At 29.3% G+C, this 12054-nt stretch overlaps 1 protein-coding gene across 1 annotated transcript in view; it reads right to left on the reverse strand.

The window, feature by feature from the left end:
- Positions 1-6224: 6224 nt before the first annotated feature.
- The window catches only part of LOC129967069 (general transcription factor 3C polypeptide 4-like), a 30982-nt gene continuing 25152 nt past the window's right edge, over positions 6225-12054 (reverse strand). The window contains exons 13-14 of the mRNA XM_056081731.1: positions 9733-9796; positions 6225-8053 (exon numbers count right to left, since the gene is read on the reverse strand). Of these exons, the coding sequence (XP_055937706.1) occupies positions 7619-8053; positions 9733-9796 (499 nt within the window). The 3' untranslated portion in view covers positions 6225-7618. The remainder of the gene's footprint in view (positions 8054-9732; positions 9797-12054) is intronic.

Here is a 12054-nt window from a genome sequence, read left to right on the forward strand (position 1 = left end):
TACGTTAATTAATTTTTTACTTACATTTATAAGACATATAATCGCAAATATTATCTTTTTCTTTTTTTATTTTCGGAGGAATGTATATAGTATACCTACTTTTACCGAAGGGGTCATTTTGACCATCCGAATAAAATTTGTTGAGAATACATACATTTATATTTAATTATGTAACGACTTGATAGGGACGCACATAGATATACGTAGGTATAAATATAATGAAATAAGTATGTGTTAGTAAAATGTGTGTATATAAGAAGTAAGAAGCCGAAAGTCAGTCAGATAGAAGCTATTATAGGTTATTAGTAAGACGTGTGAGTCAATGTTTTGGTAGAAGAATAGATGAACTTGAAGACTTAGATTAGAAAATAAACACTTTTTTAGTAAATAAATACAGAGGAACTGCCTTTTCATCACATCACACCTCAACAAATGTATTGAAAATATAAAAGTTTTTCTACTTTAACTTCATAATAGATCGGTCAAATTATATTTTTTCTAATTAAATACCTAATTAATACTTTTTTCTAATAAAAGAAAGGGGTCATTTTGACCCCTTTGGTAGAAATAGGTATATGCCAACTCATGGTGTTAAAAAGTAATAAACATAACCACCGCCAGTTCAAGACACCAGCCACAACGAACATGAAATAGAGGCAATAGAATAATATGCTAGAAATTTCATATTGCGAATATATATAAAAGCAGATTTCTTCATTAGCAGTGTTATAAAAAGTAGTATTTTATTATTCCCAAAATCTGGAAATTAAATCGTCATTTTTATTAAGTGGTAATTATTGACTCTTGCTTTAAAAAGAAAAGAAAATTTATGAGATCAATTTTATGGAGGTGCAGTTGTTTAGTTTTTTCATTGAATTCGTTTTTCGTTTCGCTAAAGTACCAGGTCTTTAGAATATATTTATTCAGCCAGATATACTTATTCCACCCAAACTTTCTCATGTACAGTGAGAAAGCTTAGCTTATCAAACTTACAATAGGAATAGACTTTTTAACAATTTAAAATCCTGTCCAAGTAAATAGTTGAGATTTTCCAAAAATTTGCCATTGGAATATATATATGTATAAACCGACATTGGCATTTTATATCACTTGGCTACTTTTTTCCTTATTAATAAGCTTTTTTTTTTTTTTTTTTTTTTTTGTACAGAATTTTTTTTTTTTTTTTTTTTTTTTTTTTTTTTTTTTGTATTCTGCCCCCAAACAATACTGGTATTTAACGTAGGAATCTGTATTTGAAAATCAAGATTTTTCATGAGCTGATAATTTTCAAACCGCTAGTAAACATCTTTTATATACCTGGACCAAAAATATCAAGAAAGTTATCAGTTTCTCAAGATGAATGATAAAAATAATTGAATAAATTTGATCAATGACAAGAAAAAATTTGACAGGTGGAATCTGATCTTACATACACTTAGCAACAAATTTAGATTGTAGTATAAGAACTCTTTTCAGCATTAACATATACTACCAGGCCGTTCAGCAGTAGACTTCATTCTCTATACATCTTATTCTCCAAAAAATTCTGAGAAATTTCCCACTCTCTGATCATTTTAAATAACTCGCTCTTCTTGCTGGTGAATTTTAGTATAAATAATACACATGAGATAAAAAGAAGTCTAATATCCAATTTATTAGATATTATTTCACCATATCTAAATAAATTGCTGAGAACAGTTAGACTAACAAGTACCCTTATTTATTAACAATCTTGAAAATTCTATCTACACTTATGATTCAATAGATAAAATAACTCAATTCACTGATGGAGCACCTATCGAGATTGATGGGTAAAATCGTTCTCAAATCCAGTTTTTCATATAATTGTGAAAGTCTCAAATCCTTGATCATATAATAGTCCATGAAAGTTGAAGTATACACCTGGTTTTCAATTAACCTGTTAAATACTTTGTCAAACATATGATTATACACATTAATACCAGCCAAGCATTTTATTAAAATAGTTTTATGATATGGAGCATTCCTAAGTGAAATTAAACACAAACATTTTGTTTGTCTACAAGAGAAGTTTCTTACAAATTTGCTATCTGAGAACATTTCTGGAATCAAATTTGAATTCTTACAGGATTATGAGTACTTCAAGAATCATTTCAATTCTGAAGCGAAAATAGAACTAAATTATGAAGATACAATAAATAGCTAATAGTATTGTTTCCAGCAGCTGGATCTATTTAAAATTCCTTAGCAGTTGTGGCAATTTCGGTTGTCCCCTTCCCGGAAAAAGAAGACTGGCGATTGACAGCTTTGCAATATCAACAATCTTGTTCTTTGGTAGAATTCTAAAGGTATAACCAAGTCACTAACTACTGGTTATTTTCTTCTCTCCCAAAAAATAATTGATGCATATTTCTCCTATTTTTAAAGGATCCAACGAAAAATCGAGCATTTTCCCGAGGAACTGAGTTCGGCAAAATAAAATTCAATGAATTTATAAGCACTGTGAGAACTCCGCATTATTTTCTGAAGTATTTTGCAAAGTTTATCTCCGATATTCCTGTAGAATTATTTAAATTAATACATTTCTCATACGTTTTGCATTTTTTATATGAAAAAAAAAAAAATGCTAGCAAATTGTATCTTTTGGATTTCAATATCTAGTAATTGCTGCAGAATTGTTGCCAATGGATAAAAAAGTTAAAATGCAAAATACTTCAAAGAACTTGTGGTAGACCAACGATCCTCGTTTCTGCTGCTATCTCGGTTCCCTTTCCTTGTGCTCTTTCGGGTGTTTCTAACAAGACGGCAGCAGAAGTTTACCAACGGGGTGCGAAAAGAAATTCGACACAGGGGCAAGCAGAATTTTTCTATTTTATCTTTTAAAAAAAATAATTGAAACCTGCTATCGAAAATTTCAAATTATCATGTGAGAACGCTATTTTTCTAAGTCACGTGTTATCAATCCGACAGAAAAACATCGTTCCCACGTGACTCATATTTCGCAATCACCAACATTTAGAAAAGGATTGTTTTTTGACCATTTCAAAATCAATCGAAGTTCTAAAATTTTTTCCTCGTGGCCAGAAATTTTTTTTCATAAAAAACTAATTTAAACCAGTTTTAAACAATTACATGACTACAGAGTACGACGCATGTGCCGATATTTAGAAAATGAGCCCCCCCCCCGTCTCAAAATTGTTCCAAGCTCCAAAGCTTTATCTCAAGGCCAGATTTTTTTCTTTCGAAAATTTGGTTTAAACTGGTTTGGAATGATCATGTGAGTATTGTATTGCGCAATCGCCGAATTAAAAAAAAATGTTTTTTTTTTTCTTTTTTTATCTCACAATTATTCAAGCTCCAAAACTTTTTTTGTCAGCTAGAAAAATTAATATATAACTTTTGATACCTCCCCCCGTTGTTTCGCCTTCATTCCCATTTTCTTCCTTGTGCTTCTTCGGGTGGAAACTTTTTATGACCTTGCCCTATATTGACCAAACGTGAGAATCTGGTACATGGCCGACATTCGCACCAAGTTGCAACTTTTTCTTGTTGATAAGTCGCCAAATGTTACAACCTTCTTCATCATTTCTTAATAACCTTAAAAGCGAAAAATTGATGCCTCAAAAGATAAATCGCCAATTTTCTGCCCGTGCATTTTGAGGCTTCAAAAACCCAAAATCAAAACATCATGTTTTTACATGATAATAATTACTTTTACGTTTAATTATATAAATAATTATACAGAAAGAATTGGTGCACTAAACAATGTCGATGCAAGAGAAAACACGAAAAAAAAATGTTTATTTTAATAAATCTTTTAGAATTCAGAAAGAAAATTATTTATCTCTGATAGTGGAAAAGAATAGTCTAAACAGTCTCTGATAGTGGATAGATAGTCTAAAGAATATTAGAGCTTCCGTTGTTTCAAGTGAGAAATATTTGATAAAAAAATAATAAAATAAAATAAAAATTCTTTTTTTTTACTCTCATTTCTGAGACTCTGTTTTGTCGTATTAATTCGAAATGCTTCACAGCACTTCTGCTTCGACAGTTGTGGGTGTGGTGCCCATTGAGGCAAAACTGGTCCTCATCACTCCACAGAATGTTGCATGGCCAAGTTGTGTCAACCACCATTCGGGCAAGTGCAAAAGTTTTACAGATCTCTAAGTCCCCGTCTTGAAACAAGTGCAGACTTGATTTTGTATGGATAAAAATGCAAAACCTACTGTACGATTTTTCGTACAGTTGAATACGGCATATTCAGAACACGGGAAACAACTGGCAAATTGACACTATTATGCGGCAACTGACTGCTGGCTTCAACGAGCGTGCTCGCAACATTTTTGACGCTGGAAGACGGGTTTTTTTCGTCCTCTACCTGAAAGGATGCCAAGTTGCCCAGTTTTTTCAAATTTCTGCATCATTTTGCCTATGGCACATGGAGACAAGGGATCTCTTTGTATCTGCTTCATACGGCGTAATTCCTTTAAAGTACAAAGGAGTTTTGTTGGTTCTGGTTGAACAATTTCACCAGTAGAGCTTTTTCTTGCAACATAGACATGATGAACAGAGAAGAAACCAATGTTCGTGCAGAATTCCTCCTTCTTTTCATCCAAAGAAAAAATGGAAATAGACATGCGCTGTAGCGCAAATTATGTTTCAGATTTTCAATATATGCTATTTGTGTCACAGCGCCATTTATTGGTGAATTTTTGTACTAATTCTTTTTAATTAATAAATGTAAAGCGCGTCATCTGAATAATCTGTATTTCAAATTTTATCTTATTTGGATCAATAGAACACATTTTAGAGCCCTCTGACGTGAGTAACTTATTTCTTGCTAACCCCGTATTTAAAAATTCTAAGAATAACAATTTTAATAATTGTTTTATTACAGCTTTATCCAATAATTGACTACATCAAAGCAATTCTTAGCATGCATATTGCAAAAGAATGTCGGCAATGGTTGCCTATATTTTCTTTAACCATTAATCAGATTTTAGTTAGAGAATTGTATCGAAATGAGCATAACGGATCAGAAAATTCTCAATTACTTAGGAAGTAACAATAAAATGTATAAAATAACGATTCTTTTCAGAAAATAATGAACAAGGAAAACAACCCCATCGTCCTATTTATGTACAGCATAAATGCTTGTTTTCTATATAACATCACCGACAGGGTAATAGGCGACAGAGCAGAGATATGCAAGCAATACGCAACAACACTTACAACAAACAGCAACTCACAAAAAGTAATAGGTAGTAAACACCCACAAGAATACACAAAGCGGTCAGACTCAATAGGAGGAGGAAATCCATGTACCTATTCACTAAGGTCTCTCCAAACGCCTGCTATTCTCCACTTTCTCCTTCCTTTATCTGTACCAAACTACCGATTTACTAATATACGACTGACAACTCTAAACACGACTCGATGCTATTCCAATAATTGCCGATTCTCAACCCACTAATCACTTGAGGTCCACTCAATGCTTGCTCTTCACTGGACTGATCCAACTAATTTGTCATTGATTCATTATACGACTCTCTTCAACTTGGAAAACTGGTCTTTTATGGTTTCCAGAACAGGGAACAGTTAATTACGAAGAATCACGCTTAATTCACCACTTATTGATACTATCGCCGAAATTCTTGAAGATAATAGTATCATCCATTTTGTCGTCAAGCCTATCATAGAGCTAACTATGCTTGGAAGTAACATTACAGATTCGCAATAATATATATATATGCAATCGAAATTTTGCATAAGTGTGGCCAAAAAGAACCGTTTGAACTTTTAAGTTCGATTTATTTCAGAACGGAAGTCATAATTTGTACGAGAAAAAGAGATAAACGATGTGTCAATCTACATCCAGACTTAAAGAGACAAAAATTTGCCCCTTCAGTGATTTTATTATGAGATTCTGATGGAATTACTTTGCCATGTGTTGATTAAGGCAATGGAATTCTAGGTAACTTTAAGTCGTACGCATTTCGGATTTTTATCCCTTCAATTTTAGTGTGAGAAAAAGAAAAATCTCCAGTTTTCTAGAGTGAATGATATAATTAATTGAATAAAAAAGTGGGAATTGGATAAGGAAATAAGAGAATATTTTGAAGGAAGTTAACATGGATAAGATACTTTAAGATAAAAATTAGGAAATTAATTAGGATTAAAAAAAGGTCATTAGATATATTACACATTTTTTTTTCTTCTTTTTCTTATAACTTTATTGTTTGTAGACACAAGAACAGCATACATTTCCACTGAGAATATTGAACAATGATTGTATAAAATACATTTGCACCATATAACATGAATGTGTCTGCCATTTTATGTTTTGATAACATTTAATTCACTTTTTTCATTAGAAAAAAATAGATTATCATTTCAAATTTTTGTTGTAATACTGTGAAAGAGAAATACATTTATCACATAAAAACGTTTTATAAGTTTCTACATAACAATTCTGCATGATTAAAAAAGAATGGATTCTGAAAATTCAGATGAAATTAATCATGCCTAACATCAGATTGTCCGTTGTGCTCTTTCTTAATTTTGACAATCTTGACTTGTACACTATACATATTTATTTATTGACATTTTAAATAATTTGTGTAAAACAATTAATATACTATATATTCAATAAAATTTAGATTAGACACTCTAATAATAGAAATAGAGTATTCAGATATAAGCAAAAACAAAATTAGAAAAAAATTTCAGAACTAATAAGGCAAAAAACACCTAAAAATTCTAATATGGATATGTATTAATAAAAATATGGGAAAAATAACCATTGCTGTTTATAAAATAAATAATGAAATTTTTTTTGTTTTTTGTTTTCTGGAAGGTAGAAAGCACAGTACATTTTATTTCTTCACATTATATAATGTTCTCTATTTAAAAAAAATGATTTAGTTTGAAAAGTGAACATTTATTTAATTTTATGAAACCAACCAGTTTGGATTTGTAAGTGATAAAAAAACTAAAGATATTTCTTATAGTTTGATCCCTTCCACAATTTTTATTAAAATACATGATGGATTAAAACTATCATGACTTTCATAAAACATGATAACATTTAATTGAATTAGGACATTAAGAAACTAAATTTTCGTCATATGTGGAAAAACTATTTTAAGTACATTTTGAAATGTGTTTTCAGAAAAAGTTCATATATTTCTGACTTTAAACACATTTAAAAAAATAGATCTAGCATAATACTAGAAAGAAATTAAAAATAACATGCATTCCTTGCGAGAAAATTATAGCTTTATTTAAAAGGGAGGGAGGGGGAGAGCTGAGAAACATTAGTTTCGAGTAGGAATGTATCCTAGAATTAAAAAAAAAAAAAAAAATGTTATAGTGGCAATACACTGTGAGAAAACAACAATATATTTTATTCAGAGTAAAGTAATAATAATTAAAATAATAAAGCACAGGAAGGGGAGAAGGTCAGAGGTCATATATATATTTGCTGTACTCACAAATGTTAACAAAACAAAACTATGAAACATCAATAAGTATTATATTTACAGAAATGACATGATATATACAGTGATAAATGCAACAAAAAATAGTTTTCCCGAGCAAAATAACAAAATTGCACTTACAAAAATACCATACTATTGCATCAGATTGTCATCATGCCACAATAGGTACAATACGGATCAAAATTCCAAATATCTCTCAACACAACACTCTTGCAGGCAGGACAAACATTAAAAGGTACAACATCACACAACAGCAATGACTGACAGCATCTGGTGAATTCATGACCTTTGGGACACTGTGCAACTTTTAAATGATCCAAATTGACTTCCTCTCTGCAGATCCCACATGTTTCTCTGGCTGGTACGGATTCTTTCTCGAATGGCATTTCACAGCCGAAAGCAGCATAAAGGAAATCCAGTGTCGTATCAAACTTCTTGAAAAGCCAGTCTGCCATCAGGAGCAATGACTGAGCTTGGCCAGGGGACAGCAGATCAAGGTTTTCTTTGCAGCTGTTAATGACTTTAGAGATGTATCTGCACATGATTAAACTATCTACCTCATTCATCCTTTCTTCCTGAAAACAAATAAATCAAAACAAATCTTTACAAATAAGGATCATTTAACGAAGATATATCAAATTTGGGAAAAATTAATGTCATTTGTTTCCTCTGAATTTTGCCAAAGTTTAAAAAATATTTTTCAACAATGGGTTTCATTGTTACAATGGAATTCAAACAGTTTTCATTATATAATATTTAATTGCCTGATTTTCTTCCAAAATTTGAAAATGTAAGGAACAAATATTCTGTTTATAAATATTCAGTTTCTGAAGAATAAGGAAATGAAATTACATTATCACAACAGATAATGTGATATTTGAAATAGATTATCCAGATAACTAAGTCTTTAATGCCACTAAGATGTCACAGAAGACGACTGCATTAGGAAGGCTCATGTTCATAATAAACAGAACAGGCATGAAGCGAATAAAGTAACTCAGCTTTAATACCTGCCATAATTTGATGCTTAAAATAATTTATTGCAGAAATTATGTATAAAAAATTTAACTGAAATTAAACACAACATTCCCAGTAGAGTATCCAGTTGCTAAGTAATGATTAATTCTAAGTTTTACTAAAATAAAAGACTATGCATTTCAATTACTATTATTCTTTTTTGTAATATGACTGAATGTATAAAAAATATATTATTGATCTTTTAACTTGAAAACTACTTTCCTGTTAAAAGACCTGATTTTTTTTTATTTTATTAAACCAGAAATATTTTTTTTTAATCATTCATTGAGATATTGTGACATCTATTCTATTCTAAGCTCTCACAAAATTTCATTGAAATCATTCTACTTTCTTTACATATATTTTTTTATGAATATGCTTTGATTCAACAAGAATATAATTGAATTAGTTGATGATGAATCATTTCTCATTTAAAATTAAATTTCAAATGTTGGTAAAAATGACAAATTATAGAAACGCAACAAACAAAACAATAAAAAAATTCTTACAATAATATAAGTTAATGTCTATAGAGAATTGAAATTAAAAAAAGAATACTCTGTTGAAAATTCCATTAAGATTAATTTATGTATAAAAGATTTAGCTCGAATTTATTGCAACAAATAGTTTTGGCACAACAGCTGGTTAACAAAGTTTTAAATACTAAGAAACCCTGAAATCAATCCCCCCCCCTAGCCTCAAATTCTAATAATTAGGTGGCAGTACACAATCACAAGTTAATTAATTGATTAACTCATAGTTACATTTTGGGAATATTAAAATAATATACAGTCATCTAGAATGTGAATATGTAAAAAAAATTTAAAACTTTAGCCCAAATTGAAGGAGGTAAGTTAAAAATTTCCTCACTGTAAGCTTGAAACAGGTCGTTAAAAAGAAAAATATGTGTAAAAAATGAAACTAAATGAAAAAAAAAAAAATGAAAAATGAAGCATAGAAATAAATGCTCTTACAACCATATTTAAAGGATGGCAATTTCTGAAAGTATCAGTAATAAATTTTTCTTAAAAGAAAGGATGAAGAATAGACATCAAAGAAAAACAGACAGATCTTTTACTAGCAATTTTGTGTGAATACAATTAAGAGCAGAGTTTTATTTTCAACAGATTATTTTAACACATATAATGAAAGCAAAACAAATGTTATGAAAACAAATGTTATCACCAGTATGAACTGTGATTAATAACTAAAATATTATATATTTTCTATGTCTTACAAAAATTCCTTTATCTTTAGGAGCACCAACTGCAAGTCCAGAAACATAAGCATGGAGAATAAATCTATGAAATAAAATGATATTTATATTAAATAATTAACACAAAACAAAGGTATCAATTTTTAAAAATATAATCTCTTAATTTCAATAAAATATATTTATAATAATAATTGACATAATCTGAACTATTAAAATTTTTTAAATATAGTATACTAAAGTACTATATATATATATATATATATATATATATATATATATATATATATATATATATATATATATAGAGAGAGAGAGAGAGAGAGAGAGATAGAGAGAGAGAGAGAGAGAGAGAGGGTGTCCCTAATTCCTGTACCGAATTTTAAGGATAGGTAAAATATATATGAAGTAGCATTTTTTTTATAGCAATATGGTGTTAGAAATGAAAAGTGTAGATGGAACAAGTAAATATAAGTAAATGCAAGCAAGATGGGAAAATGTGTCAGACTTCAGAAAATGTGTAACCAGACTTCCAAGGACTCTGATAAAAACTTCATTGCAAAACTTTCAGCCATCACTGCAACTGTTCATGGAACACCTGGCATCTTTGAAAGAGTATACACTAATTACTTGCTAGATGCTACTAGGCCTGTATCAATGCTGCTGTGCACTTATTGAAATATTATGTAAGTAAAGAGCTTTCTCTTCATTTCTTGCTTTTTCCATCAAAACTTTTCATTTTCATCCTCACATTGCTATACAAAAAATGCTTTTTTATAGGTATTTTACATACTCTTAAAGTTTGGTTCATGAGTTTAAGGACAACCTATATATTACTGCATTTATTATTTATTAAAATACAGAATATTTAAGCTATTAATTAAATGAATTTTGAAGAAATATATATTTAATGGATTTCTGCTAACCATAAAACAGAGCCATTGTAATTTTATTTATGTTCACTCTTCAAGTGAAGATTCTTTGACTATTCTGGTTTATAAACATTAAAGTCAAAATGTTAAAAACACACACACACACACAAAAGTTGACCACGATCAAGATTGTAACCAACAAATTAAGAATGCCCTTTTTTATATATGCACATGGTGACAAGAGAATAATAATAAGACAAATATAGCCATTAACAGACATATATTTTAAATGAAGTTTGAAAAATCAAATCAAAGCAACTTTTATTGTAACATATCACCCATATTCAGCCAAAAATGAGTAATAAAAGAAAATAAGGTACTTTGTGGTTAGTCAGGCACAAATGAAAGTTCATTAAATAATTTCGATCTGCGCCAACTTGTGTACAACTTAACACTGAAACTTTTTTTTTTTTTTGAGCAGGTTTGAATTATTAGGCAACTTTTTGCTTGTGCTCAAGTAACTTAAAAGTACCAACAATAATCAATAAAAATATCTTTTCTAAAAATGAAAAACCTATTTATTATTATATACCAGATATAATGTATATTCATGATACATCAATATGAAAACGATTTTTTGGATTATTGACATATTTTAAAACAAGATTAAGATTAACCTTATATTCCTTTCCTTTTAACTCAGTCACTTTTAGCTATACCCTGATGATATTTTAAAACCTCTTTGAATTTCAGATAGTCTTTAATAATTATAACATTAGCTCTTGTTTCATATTAATCATACTGACAAAAAGTTAACAAAGTGGGAAAAACTGCTATCTACATTAAATCTGTAATAAACATAATAAAAATCTAATAAAATAATTTTTATGTTGAAAATCATTACATAAAACTTCCATTAGAGTAAAATTATCATAAATTTAGAGTAGAAAGATAAGTAAATAAAGTTTACAATAAATATAAAAAAAGAAGAAGAAAATTAAAAATCTACTATTCAAAATATCAAGTTATTATCTAAGAACATTAAAAAAAAATACTACAGAAATTATAAATGGATTTTTTAAAGCCCTAATTGACAACAATAGTTTGGGCCATCTGAAAAAAATCTGACTGAATTTTAGTCCATAATCTTTCAAAAGCTACTCATTAATTCTTTAAGATGTGGAAGTTAAAAGTTTCATTTCAGAATATATATATACAACTTTTGAAATCATAAAGGTTTCGGCATTTTTCCATTTCCAATATTTTAAAGCCATTTTACAATCACATTTGACTGGGCCTAACCTAGATTTCTGTTTTGACACATTACTCTCATTGATTTGTTTTTTCATCAACAGCATTTTCTTGCTGTTTTGTTTATCTGCAGGGTTTGATATGTATATTGAACAGTTTCTTAATCTTAGATTTTATCTTCTTCATAACATTTTATGATCCATGGTCTTTTATATAGTACTGA

This window comes from Argiope bruennichi, chromosome 4 (genome assembly GCF_947563725.1).
Source record: "Argiope bruennichi chromosome 4, qqArgBrue1.1, whole genome shotgun sequence".
NCBI classification, from domain to species: domain Eukaryota; kingdom Metazoa; phylum Arthropoda; class Arachnida; order Araneae; family Araneidae; genus Argiope; species Argiope bruennichi.